Source organism: Oncorhynchus clarkii, chromosome 24 (genome assembly GCF_045791955.1).
Source record: "Oncorhynchus clarkii lewisi isolate Uvic-CL-2024 chromosome 24, UVic_Ocla_1.0, whole genome shotgun sequence".
NCBI lineage: Eukaryota > Metazoa > Chordata > Actinopteri > Salmoniformes > Salmonidae > Oncorhynchus > Oncorhynchus clarkii.
In genome coordinates, this window is record NC_092170.1 from 17,988,941 (window position 1) to 18,009,326 (window position 20,386).

At 42.0% G+C, this 20,386-nt stretch overlaps 2 protein-coding genes across 5 annotated transcripts in view; both read right to left on the reverse strand.

The window, feature by feature from the left end:
- The window catches only part of LOC139382704 (LIM domain kinase 1-like), a 72,312-nt gene extending 54,679 nt beyond the window's left edge, over window positions 1-17,633 (reverse strand). The window contains exons 1-2 of one of the 4 annotated variants that reach the window (XR_011628653.1): window positions 17,434-17,633; window positions 10,240-10,339 (exon numbers count right to left, since the gene is read on the reverse strand). Coding sequence is in view for 2 of the 4 variants with exons in the window: in XM_071126806.1 (XP_070982907.1) it covers window positions 10,240-10,339; window positions 17,434-17,491 (158 nt within the window). In the remaining 2 variants the exon portion in view is untranslated. Of the gene's footprint in view, window positions 1-4,665; window positions 4,885-10,239; window positions 10,340-17,433 lie in introns of those variants that run through there. The other 3 variants (XM_071126806.1, XR_011628654.1, XM_071126807.1) reach the window with 3 other exon arrangements.
- Window positions 17,634-17,968: 335 nt separating this feature from the next.
- Window positions 17,969-20,386, reverse strand: part of LOC139383199 (elastin-like) — an 87,455-nt gene continuing 85,037 nt past the window's right edge. The window contains exons 62-63 of the mRNA XM_071127652.1: window positions 19,666-19,734; window positions 17,969-19,517 (exon numbers count right to left, since the gene is read on the reverse strand). Of these exons, the coding sequence (XP_070983753.1) occupies window positions 19,468-19,517; window positions 19,666-19,734 (119 nt within the window). The 3' untranslated portion in view covers window positions 17,969-19,467. The remainder of the gene's footprint in view (window positions 19,518-19,665; window positions 19,735-20,386) is intronic.

The window sequence follows — 20,386 nt, forward strand, 5'->3', positions numbered from 1 at the left end:
AAGGTAGAGACGACAATACATCACGCAAAGCAGCCACAACTGTCAGTAAGACTGTCCATGATTGAGTCTTTGAATGAAGAGATTGAGATAAAACTGTCCAGTTTGAGTGTTTGTTGCAGCTCGTTCCAGTCGCTAGCTGCAGCGAACTGAAAAGACGAGCGACTCAGGGATGTGTGTGCTTTGGGGACCTTTAACAGAATGTGACTGGCAGAACGGGTGTTGTACGTGTAGGATGAAGGCTGCAGTAGGTATCTCAGATAGGGGGGAGTGAGGCCTAAGAGTGTTTTATAAATAAGCATCAACCAGTGGGTCTTGCGACGGGTATACAGAGATTACCAGTTTACAGAGGTGTATAGAGTGCAGTGATGTGTCCTATAAGGAGCATTGGCGGCAAATCTGATGGCCGAATGGTAAAGAACATCTAGCCGCTGGAGAGCATCCTTACCTGCTGATCTATAAATGATGTCTCCGTAATCTAGCATGGGTAGGATGGTCATCTGAATCAGGATTAGTTTGGCAGCTGGTGTGAAAGAGGATTGATTACGATAGAGGAAACCAAGTATAGATTTAACTTTAGCCTACAGCTTTGATATGTGCTGAGAGCCATACTCTAGCCATACTCCCAAGTACTTGTATGAGGTGACTACCTCAAACTCTAAACCCTCAGAGGTAGTAATCACACCTGTGGGGAGAGGGGCATTCTTCTTACCAAACCACATGACCTTTGTTTTGGAGGTGTTCAGAACAAGATTAAGGGTAGAGAAAGCTTGTTGGACACTAAGAAAGCTTTGTTGTAGAGCATTTAACACAAAATCCGGAGAGGGGCCAGCTGAGTAGAAGACTATCATCTGCATATAAATGGACGAGAGAGCTTCCTACTGCCTGAGTTATGTGGTTGATGTAAATTGAGACGAGTGTGGGCCTAGGATTGAGCCTTGGGGTACTCCCTTGGTGACAGGCAGTGGCTGAGACAGCAGATTTTCTGACTTTATTACACTGCACTCTTTGAGATAGGTAGTTAGCAAACCAGGCCAAAGACACCTCAGAGACACCAATATAACATTCCACAAGAATGGAATGGTCTACCGTATCAAAAGCGTTGACCAAGTCAATAAAAATAACAGCACAACATTGCTTAGAATCAAGGGCAATGGTGACATCTTGAGGACCTTTAAGGTTGCAGTGACACATCCATAACCTGAGCAGAAACCAGATTGCATACCAGAGAGAATACTATAGACATCAAGAAAGCCCGTCAATTGATAATTGACAAGTTTTTCCAACACTTTTGATAAACACGACAAAATAGAAATAGGCCTATAACAGTTAGGATCAGCTTGATCTCCCCTTTAAATAAAGGACGAACCGTGGCTGCCTTCCAAGCAATGGGAACCTCCCCAGAAAGGAGAAACAGGATAAAAAGTTTGGCGATAGGCTTGGCTATGATCGGGGCAGCAACCTTAAAGAAGAAATGGTCTAAACCATCTAAACCATTGGGGTCAAGTTTCAGGAGCTCCTCTAGCACCTCGGACGTAGTGACTGCCTGCAGGGAGAAACGTTGTAGCGGGGCAGGGGAAAAAGAGGGAGAAGCATCGGGGATAGTTGCATTAGAAGGGGTGGGAGATGAGGAAATGTTGGACGGGCAAGGAGGCATGGCTGAGTCAAATAGGAATCCTGATTTAATGAAGTGGTGATTAAAGAGCTCAGCCATGTGCTCCTTGTCAGTAACAACCACATCATCAACTTTAAGGGACATGGGCAGCTGTGAGGAGGATGGTTTATTCTCCAGGTCATTTTCCAGAACTTCTTTGGGTTAGACCCACAGAGAGAGAACTTTAAAGTAACTAACTTTGGCCTTCCCGGATAGCCTGAGTGCACTTATTTCTCAGGCTGAGCCAGTCAGTCTGAGTATGCGTGTGCCGAGCCTTTCGCCAAATGCAATTCTTGAGGTGGAGTAACTCTGCAAGATCACGGTCAAACCAGGGGCTGAACCTGTTTTTTTATTCTAATTTTCTTTATGGGGGCGTGTTTGTTAACAATACCACTGAAAATATCAAAAAAGAAGGTCAAAGAGTCTTTGACAGAGGGGATCAAGCTGATTCTATACCATTTTACAGAGGCCTGACATGAAGGAAGGTGACATGAAGGAAGCTCATGAAGGTTTTTTAGCAAGCGTCTATGACAAGTCAGGACAGGTCGTTTCACTGAGCAGCCATAGCCATTACCAGAGCCCTAAGAATAGCCAACTGCAACTGCCAAAGCTAGCCATTGGCCCTCTAGATAAGAACTGTGGGGAAAGCTAGGCCTAGGCTAGGAGATAAGCCAAAAGCTAACCAAATAATTCATTTGAAATTTGCTCTGGACTAATATAATATATTCAGGTGAGAAAAGCCAGAGAAAGGAAACAGACAGTGTCTCTGACCCCTACAAGCTCCTCAAGGACAACTAGATAAAAGGATGACAGAGAGTAATAGCAGAGGAGGAGGAGAGAAAGAGTGATTGAATGATGGAGGAGGTTGAAGAGAGAAAAGAAAATGGTGATAGAGTGATGGAGGATGAAGAGAAGGAGAGGAAAGAGGGGAAGGAGGGAGGAGAAAAGAGAAGCACCCAGTATCCACCCTTTAAGAGTAATTTCCCTTCCTCCTTTATTCAAGATCTGTCTAACAAATCTCCACATCAGTCCTCGACAGCCTTTCATTTGTACACAGCCTGTTCCTCCTGCTGCTCTACAGAAATGAAACACAGAGATGAAACACAGAGATGAAACAGAGCAGGCCGGTGAGCCGGGGGAGTCAGGCAGATTTAATCCTGTCGGGAGGATGTGATGTTTAATTTCTTCAGCCTCTCTGATGATGACATTGGTCGTCTTAGTATAAACCAGGTTACTGTCTGCCCACACACCTGCTGTATGCGTGATCTCCTCTCCTCTGTTACACTTTCACTTATCCTCTCTTCTCCTCTGCTCTCACCTCTCCTCCACTCCTCACCACTCTTCTCCTCCACTCACTTACCCTCCACCCATCTCATCCCTCTTCTCTTCTCCTCTCCTCCCGCAACCATTTTAAAGTGTTTAACAACACATCCATTACTTCCTGCCTGGTGTTAACTATCACTGAAACAATACCACATTCAGTTACATCTAAAGTAGACACCTTACATAAAGTATAGTTTCATAACCTTACAATATCAATGTTACACAGAAATTTATAGAAGGGGATTTATTGTACTGTACATGGAGGTGTACATTTTATTATCTGATCAGGTTTCGGCTCCTATTCGTGTCTACTTCAAAAGGAATGCACCTGTTGTATCAGAGTGTATGATGTGATTTAAATGAGGAAGCTCCTGCACCCAGCTTGCAAATGCTCACTATTATGAACATTCCAACCACACCTAATTTAGCCTACCTCAATCATACATTAAAAGAAAACTCCACAAAAAAACTATCTTTTGGTATTTGTTTCATTAGCCATTGTTGATATAGTCCCAAATGTCAGCAATCAAGTTTAAGATAATTACATTTCAAAATACAGAACTCTGTCCTGCATTATTCACTTTGCATCATATGATGAGAAATGCTAAAGAGTATTTAAACAACATGTGTGAAGTCTGCTTTATGTAAAAAATAACTCATAAGCTACAGTTCACCATAGTATTCTCCAAAAGCCATGGAAGACACCCATTCACAGCTTTGTGATTATAGGACCCGCTATTTATAAATTGTGAACAATTTCCCCTAAGAGGGTCTGGCTGTCGTTGGATAACATGCTTATCTGACAACTCACACAAGGCAGGCACACACATACACGCAAACATACCGAGAGGAAAGCTGGAGTCAGTAAACACAGGCAGAGCACTGTATCACAGCGACACTGAAAGCTTCTCTACATCCCTAATCTAGTTGATTCATACTGTGGCGTACTCTCTGTACACTGCACCCAGGCTACATAGAGCCTGACACACTGCAAACAGAGCAGTCACATAGCAGAGAGGCTGGGAAATCATGCTTAGGGTGGACAGGGAGTTATGATCAAAGTCAGACATGGGGAGTTAGAGAGACACAGGCAGAGTGAGGGAGAGTCAGTACTGTGACAGCCTGAATACAGTCAACGTGTGTACTAGACTCGACAATGTACACTTCTGCACACTGGGTGAGGGGTAGACAAACAAACATAGATTGTATAGAGCACCACACCAGTAAACACATACTGTAACATTAAAGGGACACACAGTAGAGACACGGTCTAAGTTCATAAACACATAGCCTGACAAGCATTGTTCAAATTCATTCTGGACTAAGTCATCTGTAATATTTCTGGTCACGAAAGTGAGAAAAGCAGACATGGTAACGAGGTTTAAAAATCAGGAAGTGATTTCACAGGCCCACCCAAACCACCCTTCTGTCTAGTCTGTGATGCTAACAACATGCTATCTGCTATCACTTCTCCATTAGTAAGCAAATACATCCAACTCTAGTCGAGTGAACGGTATTCATGACTAAACTGCGAATTTTAAGCAAGTTGTTTCAATGAGTAGATGTAGAAATACAGGAACATAGTTCTGGAACTGCAACCAAGAGGAACCAAGTACCCCAACGACTCCACTACAGACCACACAACTGCCCATCCTAGCCTTTACGTACATCCATCCAACAAAAGGACTTACTTCTTGCCCTTGATGTGATTCCTGTATCGCTGGTCCCTTCGTAACATGTTTCCCTTCAGAGACAGGGCCTTGCTATGACAGTCAGGAAACAGGCTCATCTTAACAGAAGCGTATTGAACAGATAATCTATAGAGTAGAGAGGAAACCTGCCGCTACTAAACCACACCACCACACAGCAGCACTGTCACAACCATGAATATCTTCCTCTCTTTCTCTCACACTGCAGCTGCATTCTGGGGCCTCTTTTTTCTTTTTTAGTCATGTGTTTCCTGTCCCTGCCCTCGCTCTCCCAGCTTCCTTTGGGAGTGGTGGTGACCCTGTGACATCATAGCCTTTCCCTTCCCTCCTCCTCTTCTCTCCCTTCATCCCTCTGTCTGCCAGACGGCTGGCCTCTCAGTCAAATACAACTGGCTTCTCACAGCCAGTTAACTACAGCCAGCTTCGCATATTCAACCAAAGTGGGATAAAGGGGCCCCTATCTTCCTAGCCAATACTACTCAATAAAGGATCCACCCATCTACCTTACTCATTTCCATGTTACGCTATCTGATACCGCACACAAACACATATCCTATTCATCAAAGACAATACAGGCTAGCAGAAAGTACATTTTTTAATCGATTAAAACCCCTTAACAGTTTCTGTTTCAGTTTACCAACCTTTTCCTGCGACTCTGGTTCCATTCCATTTTGGATGGAGGAGGGAGGAGATGGAAGCCCCTCGGCAAATCAGGTGATGTTTTAGAAGGAGATAACATTTCCTTTAGCCAATTAAGACGATCCTTGAAGAGGAGTCTGTTTTTTAATAGGAATCCTAACAATTCAGGTGATCTTTACAAAGGAAATGGTGTCTCTTTGTTAAGAGCCTCTGTGGGCAACCTTGTAGCTACCGCAGCACAGAAAGAAAATGTTTTAGGCAGGACACAGAACAGACCTATGAGGATGAGCATACTAGTCTAGCACTGGTACTTTCAAGTTTCACTTCCTTACCGATCCCCCTACAAAATCCCTACTTTCAAAACACAAGTTTCACATCAGTAGCATGGTCAGGAGGGAAAGGCCACAGAGCCTAACAATTCAAAACAAAGAGAGTGGGTGTCTTAAATAGTTGCCACAGAGCCATACAGTACAGCTATAGTATACACTATTATATAATACATCATTATGTAGTGTTAAGGATTTAATCTGCTGTGCTATCCATCAGTTACAACAGATCATGTCACATGAGCACCATTATACCACATCAGTAAGATGAAAAACAACACTGATGTTTAAGGCCATGCAACGAACAGCTTGAATCCTCTTTCTAACTCCCTTCTGGCACATCTTTTAAGATAAGTCTAGTGGTTAGAAATATGGTGTATGGCTATTTACCATGAATGCATCAATTTTAAACAGGTCTTTTAAGAGGAGTCCTCGTCTTAAAGAGGCAGAGACAAAGAGAGAAAAACAGAGACAAAGAGAGAAAGAGAAACAGAAATGAGAGGCAGAGAGAAAGAGAAAGAGAGAAGAATGTGCCTTAAGAATGGAAAGGCTCTGGGGGGTTTCTGTTGCATGTCCTTGAGAAATTGACTTCTTTCAGCCTTGGAGGAGTGTGTGTGCGTACAGGAGTGTGTTAGTGTGTGTGTCTGTGTGCATATACTGTATGAGCATACGTCTGACCAGCCAGGTATTGATTGAACCTGGGTCATCCGTGTGGCAGTACTGTACAGTACAGTACTGTATAGTATTTGTGTGTGTGACCTGCAGGGTTGCCAATGTGCTGACACAACAACAGAGCTTGCTGTCTGTTTTTTAGCCATTGGGGGCAGCAGAGCAAGCTGGCAGAAACAGTTACAGGACCTCGCTCTCTCAAGAGAATATCATTTGTCTGACTTTTGATAGACCATGAACTGATAACTCCTATGAATGAGTATGCGAGTAATTTCATTCTATTAAAAAAAGAAGTTATGACATTAAAAAAAAGTTAATACTCACAAAGAAGGTTACTTTCAAAACAGGTAAATGATGATAGCATTGTGTGTATGAAAAGCATATGTTTTTTTGACCCCTGTAAAGAGACATACCATGTTACCATACCATGTTATTGTTCCTGCTGAGTCAATATCTTTCTAATGTACACCTGCGGTGTGCGTTCCCAACTTCCCAAGTGTCAAATGTCAAACACTAAACTCACAACATCTACATTACATTCAACAAAGGGCATCCAATCCACCCAAGAGCAAATTCTCCTTAAAGTCCTTCCACTGAGGGCCATCCAAAGAGTCAAGTAGTAGAGATCCAATTCTTGAGGGAGAACTGAAACATCAGTCAATGCCATGGATGCCTGCCTAACAGACTCAGTACACTACCAGAAGGAAACTTGTAAACTGGACTCTATCATCGATTGTAACATAAAACGCCTCTCTCTGAGTTCTGGGAGTGGGGTCAAAAGCAAAATCTCCTTACCGGCTTTTAAAAGCATGAATAAAAACTCAATAAAGCTAAACACATGGTTTTGAGCAGTAGGCTTTGTGGTCTCTGGTTTCTCATGGTGAGCCCTGGGACTGCCCCATGCTGAGAGAGTTGGAGGATTGACTAATAGGAACAGGTTGCTCCGTGAGAGCGCCACAGTATTTTCCCATGAAGATGCTGTTCCTGCTGCCGCTGGCTCTGTGAACAGCGCGCACACACACACACACACCACTGGCGTTTTGTGAGGACCATGGAGTTTTTCCACCCCTGAGAATCCCAACAGCCTCCAAATAATCCATTCCAGCTATTTTCCCCATTTAGTTTATTTTTATCTGCCATTCTAGCACTCACTGAGCTTTCAGTTCTACTTGGGGACCAACTAGCTGACGGGATAGTTGGAGTGTGTTTTCGTGATTTTCTTATGTTTAGCCCTAACCCTCTTTTTCCTTCTGTGTTGCTTGAGGGGAGTAGGGGGACGCAGGCGGCTTTCCATAGACGTCTCAGATCAGGAAAGCCATCTTAACCCCCCCTTTTTCCTTTACCATGACAATCCCTTCCTCCCCAAGGGAAGGATCAGAAATCTATTACCTCCATATTCTAGACAGACAAGGAGAATTAGAATGTGACAGCATGCATGTTAGCCCTTAGCTATTCTATCTGTAGGAAGCAGTTACTGTTTTTTTTATTTGTTGTGTTATTGAACAGATAGGACAGTGAAGGGAAGACAGGAAAGGTAAGAGAAAGGCAGTGTGTGGAAGTCGACAAGCCACACGTTACACAGTGGTAGTAGTGGTAAAACGTGTCTGACTTGTTTGTCCCAACAGGGTCGATGACAGGTCTTCTCAAAGTAACATTCAGTAGAGAAGGAGTTCCTACATTCCACCCACACGGGGCTCAGGTGTGAATTACATTTGTGTGAGAGAAATGTGACCTCTTTTCTGTTCTAGCCTCTTCGCAACATACATATTATGAACACACACACACACCCTACCCCCTCCCTTACCCCCCATCGAAAGCCAGCACTGTGGAGTAGCCAGATGTGTCTCTCCCTCTCATCTCTGGCCCATCTGTATACTCTCTGACTGTCACACACACACAAACGCACGCACACACAAAAAACTCCAAAACCCTTTTTCGCCTCTCTCCAGTGGCCCAGATGTCCTCATCCTCAGATCTCCCGTTGGGTCATCCAGCAGAGCTGTGAGTCACTAACGCAACACCAAGCACCCAGGCCAATTTTCCACACAGAAAAGAGAAACCCCACTAGCAGACTTAGCAGAATGAGAACAGTGGATAAAGGATACAGGGGACAGTTTTTACAGAGAGAGCCAGGTTCAGACTAATGGATGACACACTGCTGACTACCAGCAAAGGGATTCAAATGGACACAGATCATATGCTGTGACAAGACCTATGTGCATGTATAGCCCATACATATAGCACAACAAAACACAAACAACTACAAGTGCATGGTATAGTTAGCGATATGGGCCAGTTTCCAAGATTCAGTAATAGGTGTCCTGTAAACCGTCCCAAAATGGTCTACTTATGAGGTTAATAAGCGTGGTAGAACAAGGTAAATAACAGTGCCTGTGTGGGTCATTTTGAATGATTTCTAAATGAGAAACATATCAAAGAGATATCCTCTGAGTGTGACAGGGTGATCTGATCTCCTGCTTCCTGAAACTGGGTTTGTCATCCCAAGAACACAGAGTGTAAAACCGAAAATAAACTAAAGAGACAGGGTGGGAGCAATTATGTAAGCAAGACGACAACAACAGGCAGTGTCCTATTAATAACATCCCAATCTCCAGCGGGCACACTACTTTCTGGGAAAAAATGTCTGGTTTTCAAGCAGAGTGAAACAACTTTACCAGCTCCTGGATTAATTAGTTAGTCAGTATAAAGGGGAGTTGCACAACCAGGGAGGGCTGATGTTTGTCATGGTCTGTTGCATCACATACTGTACATATAGAACAGCAGCATCATTGGGCGGAGGGAGGTTCTGTGGCCATGTTAAGTTCAAGTTTAGGTCAGTGATGGGGTGGGGTGTAGATGAACTCATTTACAACTACTCTCGTTACTTTAATTGCGTAGCTTTTCTGAAAACTTGTACTTTTTTTTGTATTTTTCAGCCAGTAATTTGACTTCTACTTTTTACTTCTAAATTTCATTAAAATAACAGTACTTCTACTTGAGTAGGATATTTCAGTACTTTTTACACCACTGGAAGAGGGCGATTGAGAGTGAGGTGAGTGAGTGAGGAAAAGAGGGAGTGAGTGAGAGAAAGAGTGTGAATGGGTGAGTGAGTTAATGTCAGCCAGTCCCATGGACAAGTAACAAGTAACAGAGGGGTGAATGAGGGATTGAATGGGTGAAATAATTATTTCTGGAGTCTGAAGTATATTGAAGTCTGGCAGATGTACTGTTTATGCATTTCAGTTTGTATTGCTTTTTTATTTATCAATAAATATGTATTGCTTTGTACGTTTGACTTATTTTTTAAATGTTAATAATATATTTTTGGCAAATCCTTTTTAACATACAGATGTGCCTTGTTGCAACTCATAAAATAACTGAACTTAGTTTCTGCTGTACATTTATTTCCTCTCTTCCTTTTTCAATACAATGCATGTATTGGAAAAGATCATGTGTAACAACGTTCAGGTAACCTTAGAAAAATTAGATAATTATCAAGGTCAATGTTGCTATTTTAAAATTAACTCAATTTTAAATTCAATTTTAAAATTTAAAATCAATTTAAATGCACGGTGTTTCCTCCGACACATTGGTGCGGCTGGCTTCCGGGTTGGATGGTGCTGTGTTAAGAAGCAGTGCGGCTTGGTTGGGTTGTGTATCGGAGGACGCATGACTTTCAACCTTTGTCTCTCCCGAGCCCGTATGGGAGTTGTAGCGATGAGACAAGATAGTAGCTACTAAACAATTGGATACCACGAAATTTGGGAGAAAACGGGGTAAAAAAAATATATATTATAAAAAAAAATCCAAAACTGGTCATTATGAATAAGACAAGTAGCATGAACATCAGTTGTCTGTCAAAAGATTGACAGGAGAAGAGACTGACTGATCAGTGAGAGGAGACTGTTTAAGCAGCACTCACCTGAAGCATACAGTGTGCCAGTCATTGTTGAGTGCCTGGAGATACTGTTCATCATAGATCCGTTGTCTGCACCCCGCACACACGGGCAAGCTTCTGCCAGCTGTAATGCATGACACACACACAGTTAGTGGACAGATCAAAAGGACAACATGTGCGGACAGACCCCTTGTTCCACATTTCCATATTCTAAAATTGATTAAATTAATGTTTTTCCTCATCAATCTACACATAATACCCCATAATGACAAAGACAAGCAATGTTTTTAGAAATGGTTGCAAATTTATACAAAATAAAAACAGAAATACCTTATTTACATAAGTATTAAGACCCTTTGCTATGAGACTCAAAATTGAGTTCAGGTGCATCCTGTTTCCATTGATCATCCTTGAGATGTTTCTACAACTTGATTGGAATCCTCCTGTGGTAAATTAAATTGATTGGACATGATTTGAAAAAGGCACACACCTGTCTATATGAGGTCCAACAGTTGACAGAGCAAAAACCAAGCCATGAGGTCGAAGAAATTGTCCATAGACAGGATTGTGTCGAGACACAGATCTGGGGAAGGGTACCAAAACATTTCTGCAGCCTTGAAGGTCCCCAAGAACACAGTGGCCTCCATAATTCTTAAATGGAAGAAGTTTGGAACCACAAAGACTTTTCCTAGAGCTGGCCGCCCGGCCAAACTGAGCAATCGGGGGAGAAGGGCTCCAGAATCTAATGGTAACTCTGACATGGCTCCAGAATTCCTCAGTTAAGATGGGAAAACCTTCCAGAAGGACAACCATCTCTGCAGCACTTCACCAATCAGGCCTTCATGGTAGAGTGCCCAGAAGGAAGTCACTCCCCAGTAAAAGGCACGACAGCCCGCTTGGAGCTTGACAAAAGGCACCAAGGAACTCTCAGACCATGAGAAACCAGATTCTTTGGTCTGATAAAACTAAGATTGAACTCTTTGGCCTGAATATCTGGAGGACGCCTGGCACCATCCCTACGGTGATGCGCGATGGTGGCAGCATCATGCTGTGAGGATGTTTTTCAGGGGCAGGGACTGTGAGACAAGTCAGGATCGAGGGAAAGATGAACAGAGCAAAGTACAGAGAGATCCTTGATGAAAACCTGCCCCAGAGCACTCAGGACCTCAGACTGGGGCAAAGGTTCACCTTCCAACAGGACAACGACTCTAAGCACATAGCCAAGACAATGCATGGGTTTGCTTCTGGACAAGTCTCTGAATGTCCTTGAGTGGTCCGGCCAGAGCCCGGACTTGAACCCGAACAAACATCTCTGGAGAGACCTGAAAATAGCTGTGCAGCAACGTAACCCATCCAACCTGACAGAGCTTGAGAGGATCTGCAGAGAAAATGGGAGAACCTCCCCAAATACAGATGAGCCAAACTTGTAGCGTCATACCCAAGAAAACTCAAGGCTGTAATCACTGCAAAAGGTGCTTCAACAAAGTACTGAGTAAAGGGTCTGAATAGTTATGTAAATGTGATATTTCAGTTTTTATACATTTGCACACAAAAAAAAATGTAAACCTGTTTTTTTTTGCTTTGTCATTACGGGGTATTGTGTGTAGAATGAGGAGGGGGGAAAAAAACATTTATTCCATTTTAGAATAAGGCTGTAACATAACAAAATGTGGAAAGAATCGAGGGGTCTGAATACTTATCACTACTGGTGATGGAGTATGCCAATATATTATTGATCAAGGGTTGATAGCTCTGTTTCAGTGGAAAATGCTTTGAAAAGCCTGACAAGTACTCAAAAGCGAGTCTTCAACTATATTTCTGGTTAACTTAATATATATATATTTTTTCAATGCACATGTCACTGCCAGACAAACGTAATAATGTAAGATTACTGTTGACACCAAATGACACAAATACTTTCTATACAAACTAAACCATAGCACCAGTTAGACAGCTAAAAATAGTTTTCATCAAATGACCCTCAGTAGCTTCAAGGCACAAAATCACCTAATTTCATAATGGAGGGAAATTATCCTCATTTAAGATAAGCTGAGTGTTAGAAATGTGGGATATTTTCAGGGGCTTGCAAATGTGGCTTTTATCTTTTACTACAGTTCTTAGAAGCAGAGCTTTGGAGCGGTGGATTAACACAGAAGAACCACATTAATGTATTCTATGCTGCTTTTACTTGTGGGAGGATGTAGGTGTGTGTGTTTAGAATGACCACAAGAGCATTTATTTTCCCTGTAAATCCAGAATGAGAAAAGTGTGGATATGGTAATCACACAGGAACATGGTGTCAGAAAAAAATGACTATTTATTTGTAGAGGATGAATAAGATGAACCACAACATAAGATTATGTTCATATGTGAGCAATGGAAAGTTTCATCTGAGAGAGAAAGAGGGGAGAAAGCAAAGGAGTGAGAGGGAGTCAGAGAGAAATATTGACAGAGCGAGACGAGAGAGAGAACAGCGAGCAAGAGCCAGAAAGCTGGCACAAAGTGCTCGGATCTTCATAAATCGGTTTCCTCGTTTTACATTTGTCATTGTGACTTGTCACTGCCTTTTAGGGTTCAGTGAGTCCATTCAACCTTATTCCAGAGGTCTTGGCAGCCCTTAAAAAGTTATTGGCTTCATCACAAATGGCACCCTATTACCTATATAATGCACTACATTTGACCAGAGACCTATGGGCCCTATTCCCTATGTCAGTGTTCCCCAACCCTGGTCCTTGGGTACCCCCCAACAGTACACATTTTTATTGTAACCCTGGACAAGCACACCTGATTCAACGTGTCAACTAATCATCAGGCCCTCAATGAGCTGAATGAGGTGTGTTTGTCCAGGGCTACAACACTAAGGTGTACTGTTGTGCTCGAGGACCAGGGTTTGGATACATTTCCCTATATAGTGCACTACTTTGACCAGAGTTCTATGGGCCCTGGACAAAACGAGTGCTCTATAAAGGGAATAAGGTGCAATTTGGGACATACACCTAGATACAGTGGGGTCCGAAATGATTGACGCCATTGATAAAGATGACCAATAGTGACTGTATAAAATAAAAAAAAATACAAATACTGAGCTGTATTGTAAAAACAAATAACGTGGGAAATCGTGTTCTTTTATAATAATATAATTGCTCAGAGAAAGAGATTTTGTTTAACAAGTAATAATTCATACCACCATGATATGCTAACCTCTCGTTATTGGCAATGGTGAGAGGTTAGCATCTTGGGGGTAATTTTATTTGTCACGTGCTTTGTAAACAACAGGTGTAGAATAACAGTGAAATGATTACTTACAGGTCCTTCCAAAAAATGCAGAGAAAGAAAATGACAAAATAATAGATAAGTAATAATAAATACACAATGAGTAATGACAACTTGGTTATATACAGTACCAGTTAAGCATTTGGACACACCTACTCATTCAAACGTTTTTCTTTATTTTTTACTATTGTCTGCATTGTAGAATAATAGTGAAGACATCAAAACTATAAAATAACACATGTAGTAACCAATAAAGTGTTAAACAAATCAAAATATATTTTATATTTGAGATTCTTCAAAGTAGCCACCCTTTGCCTTGATGACAGCTTGGCACACTCTTGGCATTCTCTCAACCAGCTTCACCTGGAATGCTTTTCCAATAACCTTGAAGGAGTTCCCACATATGCCGAGCACTTGTTGACTGCTTTTCCTTCCCTCTGCTGTCCAACTCATCCCAAACCATCTCAAGTGGGTTGTCGGGGGATTGTGGAGGCCAGGTCATCTGATGCAGCACTCCATCACTCTCCCTTTTCACCATATAGTCCTCACACAGCCTGGAGGTGTGATGGGTCATTGTCCTGTTGAAAAACAAATGATTGTCCCACTAAGCACAAACCAGATGGGATGGTGTATCGCTGCAGAATGCTGTGGTAGCCATGCTGGTTAAGTGTGCCTTGAATTATAAATAAGCAAAGCACCCCCACACCTCCTCCTCCATGCTTCACGGTGGGGAACCACACATGCGGAGATCATCCTTTCACCTACTTCGCGTCTCACAAAGACATGGCGGTTGGAACCAAAAATCTAAAATTTTGACTCATCAGACCGAAGGACAGATTTCCACCTGTCTAATGTCCATTGCTCGTGTTTCTTGACCCAAGCAAGTCTCTTCTTCTTATTGGTGTCCTTTAGAAGTGGTTTCTGTGCAGCAATTTGACCATGAAGGCCTGATTCACACAGTATCCTCTGAACAGTTGATGTTGACATGTGTCTGTTACTTGAACTCTGTGAAGCATTTATTTGTGCTGCAATTTCTGAGGCTGGTAACTCTAATGAACTTAACTCTGGGTCTTTCTTTCCTGTGATGGTGCTCATGAAAGCCAGTTTCATTATAGCACTTGATGATTTATACGACTGCCCTTAAAGTAACTTACAAAGTTCTTGAAATGTTCCGGATTGACTGACCCCCATGATGGACTGTTGTTTCTCTTTGCTTATTTGAGCTGTTGTTGCCATAATATGGACTTGGTCTTTCACCAAATAGGGCTATCTTCTGTATACTCCCCTACCTTGTTACAACACAACTGATTTTATCAAATGCAAGAAGGAAAGATTTGACACAAATGACCTTTTAACAAGGCACACCTGTTAATTGAAATGCATTCGAGTGACTACCGTAATTGTACAATCTTCTAAATGGCATTACTTTGGCAGTTAGTGGAAGAGCAGTTCAATGCTCCAGCTGATCTTACAACGGAAACCTGATCTTGCAGCGAAATATCTGGTCGATCTTTTCTTTTTCACAAATGTTATAGTGTAGGCTATATAATTTGCCTCCCCTAAGTCATTGACAGTATTATGTATACTCAACTTACAAAATATAGTGCACTATAAATGGGATAGGGTGCCATTTGGGACACACACAAGATATTTGCTGGGCAATGGGTCCCTTCCCCTGCAGTGGTTCAATATTAGGAAGTCAGCGCTGGAGTAGTTGTATTGATTGTATTGGCCAACACATCTACTCTGCACTAATGGCCCTCTCCCAGCCTCTCTCTGACTGATCTGCTTTCCCTGACGACCGCTGGTGTTGCGTCTCAAGAGGGCCAGACTCCAGTCCATCACAAACTGATACACAGACACATGGAGTCAGCAGCACTAGTCAGATGCCCTGTCTCTGTCACAACTCACATAGACGCAGGCAGGCAGGCGCGCATGCACACACAAATATTATGCATGTGCATGCACAAACACACAGCGCACACACACACTTGTATGGGCGCACACACACATTTACTCAGCTCTGATAAAGGGTGACACTCAAGTTCGGGTGCAGTCATTCACACTGATATGAGCTAAACATTCTGTAATCAAATCAAATTGAATGTTATTGGTCACATACACATGTTTGGCAGATGTTATTGCGGGTGTAGCGAAATATTTGTGTTTCTAGCTCCAACAGTGCAATAATATCTAACAATTTCACAACAATACACACAAATCTAAAGGAATGGAATTAAGAATATATAAATATATGAATGGGCAATGTCGGAACAGGATTAGAGTAGAATACAGTATATACATATGAGATGAGTAATGCAAAATATGTAAACATTATTAAAGTGACTAGTGTTAGTGTTCCATTATTAAAGTGGCCAGTTATTTCAAGTCTAAGTATATAGGGCAGCAGCCTGGCTGTTTAACAGTCTGATGGCCTTAAATTGAAGCTGTTTTTTAGTCTTGCGGTCCCGGCTTTGATGCACTTGTACTGACCTCGCCTTCTGGATGATATTGGGGTGAACAGCCAGTGGCTCGGGTGGTTGTTGTCCTTGATGATCTTTTTGGCCTTCCTGTGACATTGGGTGCTGTAGGTAGGTGTCTTGGAGGGCAGGTAGTTTGCCCCCGGTGATGCATTGGGCAGACCGTACCACCCTCTGGTGAGCCCTGCGGTTGCGGGTGGTGCAATTGCCATACCGGGCAGTGATACAGCCTGACAGGATGCTCTCAATTGTGCATCTGTAAAAGTTTGTGAGGGTTTTAGGTGCCAAAACACATTTCTTCAGCCTCCTGATGTTGAAGAGGCACTGTTGCGTCAATGTGGATAGGGGGGGTGCTCCCTCTGCTGTTTCCTGAAGTCCACGATCAGCTCCTTTGTTTTGTTGACGTTGAGTGTGAGGTTATTTTTCTGGCAGCACACTCCCAGGGTCATCACCTCCTCCCTGTAGGCTATCAGGCCTGATGCTGTGTGTCAGTGTCACACAATGCAAGGCCCAAGTGCATACCATTTTCATCTCTGAACAAAATCTGATTTCAACAACCTGTTAAGTGAACCTGCATTAGTAGGAATATACTACTAGTAATTGTACACCCTTCTAGTGGCATTACATTGACAATTAGTGGAAGAGCAGTTTAATGCTCCAGTTGATCTTACTATGGAAACCAGATCTTGCAAAGGAATTTCTGGTCGATTACCCCTCCTGTGAGGACCCAGTAACAACATTGTCCAATCGGATATTTAGGCGCCCTATCCTGTTGATATTACTAGGCTACTTGTCATAGACAAGTTTCCTACCTATCCTTTTTCATAAATGTTATATTGTAGGCTACATTATTTTGTATATTCAACTTCCACAATATAGGCTAGTGAGCTAGCTAAAGTATCAGTGGAACTAGTTACATTGCAACTAGGCTAAACGAGGTCATGGATTCACAGGAATGGAATGCCAAGAAAGGGTATTGATTATTTAAAAGAAAGTCTAACTATCAGTTTTGAAGTTGTGTTGTTGTGGGTCAGAGCAGTGCTGTGGTTTCAATGTCCCATGTAATTTGTATTTAATTAGATTGAACTAACCAAAACATTAACAGTTCCAATACCCAAATTATTATACTTCTAAACACCATCCCGGCCGTGTTATCATTATGCAGCGGGCTTGTGTTACTCGGAAATAAAATAGAACGACTACCTACTTGTGTTATTGCAGCAAAACAAGGACATTCTTTATTGATCATTCTCAAAGAATACATGTCACCAATCTCACCCTCCAAAAACATCATAAACAATGTATCTATTGTGTTGTTTATTATGAATTCAGTGTAGCATCTATGTTATCGAGCGATGAAGGGTTCACTACACTAGCTCTAATAACATCTCCCGCCCTGACACGTTTCAAGACACCCGCTATCGTCTTTCCAGAGAAAAACTGCGTATCGAAAACTTGAACTCACCTTCTTCCTCTCCCATACGTTCGTCCTTCCAGTTACAACAGAACAGCATCAACCTCATTCACTCTCCGACTCGGAGCTCTATGAGAGCCTGCCTCTGATGAACAGATAACCGGTCTAGTAGTGTTGTGTGTGTGTATATGCAGCCCGCTGGACGCCCCTTACAGCTTGACACTACTTCGAAAGATATTCTGCGATTCATTCGAAGAAGAGAGGATGGGCGAATTAAAACATTCCGGCAGAGGACAGGAAGCTATGGGTTGGCCAACCGACAACAATCCCTGGAATTTTTGTCTGCGCAGCAAAAGCACAAGCAACTGAGGGCAGAGAGGAAGGGATGCGCAGTGCACCCATCACAGAAATGAGCTGTATCATCTAGTCTATGAGAACAGGCTGGAATAGGCTAGTTGCATTAATAAAAGACTAGCCTACGTTCAGCCATTTTAAAGTTCGTGAATAACATTTGAGCCATTGATTCATTTTGATATGTTGGTGCAGTTTTGGTGCAGATGGAAAAACGCTGATGCCTGGGCACAAATGTGTATTCATTAAAACAATTTTATTTCTTTTTTTTACTGAAGAAAATAAAAGGTCGGTATTGCTGGGCACAAGTCAAATGTGCTGTGAAAATTAAAAAGTACAAAACCCCATAATTCCTTTTTTTTTCTGTTTAAATCAGATGAATACTATCCCACGGCACAGGGCAGCGGCCCCTGACAGGTGCGGCTCACACAGTTCATAAAACCATCACGGAGTAGGCTACAAGAACTGAAGAGAGTGAGAGTCATGATAACCTAGGTCTATTACTACAACATACAGTTAGTTGCCTTATTCTAGATTACACAAATCTGGAGATAGTCTACTTTTCTGACCAGAAACATTTGAAACTTGAATAATGAGAGGCAATTTGCATAAATTAAACTATAACTGCATGTGAAACTAGAATGATTCCAGATATGCATAACATTCTAGGCACTTAATCTTGGACACCAGAAAAATTATACATAATTAAGAAAACTAAATGTTCATGTCATACATACATAATGTACAATACATGCCAGAGCAGTATCGAAAGGATTTGAATTTTACTTTGACATTTTTGTAAAACCTGCATTTCTAAAAACTAAAAACATACAAATCATTTAAGAAACAAAACACACCGCATTTCAAATGATTGGTACAAACCGACACAATGTACGATATGAATATCACTAAAGATCGCCTAAAAATCTTTTGAACACCTTTGGATTGATTGTCATCAGCTTTCCCACATTCAGAGCAAAACCTGCTCTTCATACTTCACAAATTTGGCGGAAATCAAGGTAAGAAGGCTGAAGATAGGCTACTTAAACCATGGCACTTAAAATAGTTACTGATGGCAGATGGACTGTGAAACCTGTGCCCACACACACCCGCTATGCCACTGCTATTTCACCCAGGGCTATAAATAGCAGCAGAGATGATAGAAAGCCAGAGGAGGCAGTTCAGCACTTTACCAACCATACCTCTTGAAGCTCAACCCTTAGTTTGACGTGTCAGTATGTGAAGATGTCCAACTTTGGTACACACAGACACTAAGCAATTGGGGATACTGCAGTAGAGGGATGTACTGTCACAGAACTGGCTGAATCTTTCACATTCTCCTATCTACCCAAACACGCACACATCTATGGCAACACGTGCAAGCGCACACGTACACACAGCCACATAGGCAAACATCCACACAAACACGCCCACACACATGCACGCACACACAACTACTGAGTATAGCTACTAAAAGGGGAGCATCGCAGGCATGTCAGTAAGAGACGATGAGCACCATGACCACTGTAACGATAAAGGCACAATCAATAACACCAAGTCACATCAAATGTGTGCAAAAGTCTGGGTCGGTGGGTTTGTATAAAAAATATCAAATAAAGTACAACATATCTTTACATACTGTAATGGGGGATTTTGTGCATATAAAATGTACATTCTAGATAATGCAGTAGCACCATTGTTTCTTGAAATTCAACTTCTTCTCAAGAACATCCTCTACTTCCGCCTTCCACAGTATTTGCTTTGGCATCCAGCAGCAACTCCTCCTGTTCAGAAACCACATTGGAAAAGAGGATATTTTAAATGCATGCATTTGAAAGACGGTTTGGATTCATGCATTTCTACTTGGTTCGGAACCAGATTTAAGAATTGTTTTGGTCACATGCCAGAGGATGTGTGTGTGTTTTATCGTACCTGGTCTGTAGCCTCCTCCTCCTGCTCCACCAAGGAAGCTCTGGAGTGGGCCATACTTGGCTGCTTTGGCTGCGAAAAAAGTTAGTGACCACAAAAGCACCTGTGATTAACATTTTTTTTTTTTTTACAGTGTTGGCAAGTAATATCCTGAACAACTCTAATGTGTTTTTCTAACCACACTGCACAGATGGGTAAACTTTATGGACATTTGTTGCTTGACCACTGCAGCCAAGAGCCCCAGCAAGCCTGGTGAGTCAGTTAGCATACGCTAACAGGTTGGCTAACAACAAACACTAACAGGTTGGCTGTCCGCATATGCTAGATACAGAGGGGCTATTGATATTCACTTGTGTTGCGACTGCAACAGATGCTCCAAATCAATAGTGTTAATGAATAATTCTTAGCTATTACAAATGTATTGATTTGAACTGCAGGTATCCTACAGTAGGTTGCAGGCTGTACTCAGAGGTGTGAGCGGTATGTGTGTAATATAATGGGAATACTACTTGATCTATGCACCATAAAGGGGCCTACATTGATAACAAGTAATAATTTATGATACTGTATTAGCACAGATAATTGGCAATAGCACATCATTTGGCATAATGTAGATTAGACATTTAGACCATTCTTGTGATAAGTGTAAACATGTGAAAGATTTAAATAGTTTTAAATAGTTATATAAAAACCCATGTGAGTGTAAGTCTTATCTACTAAAAGT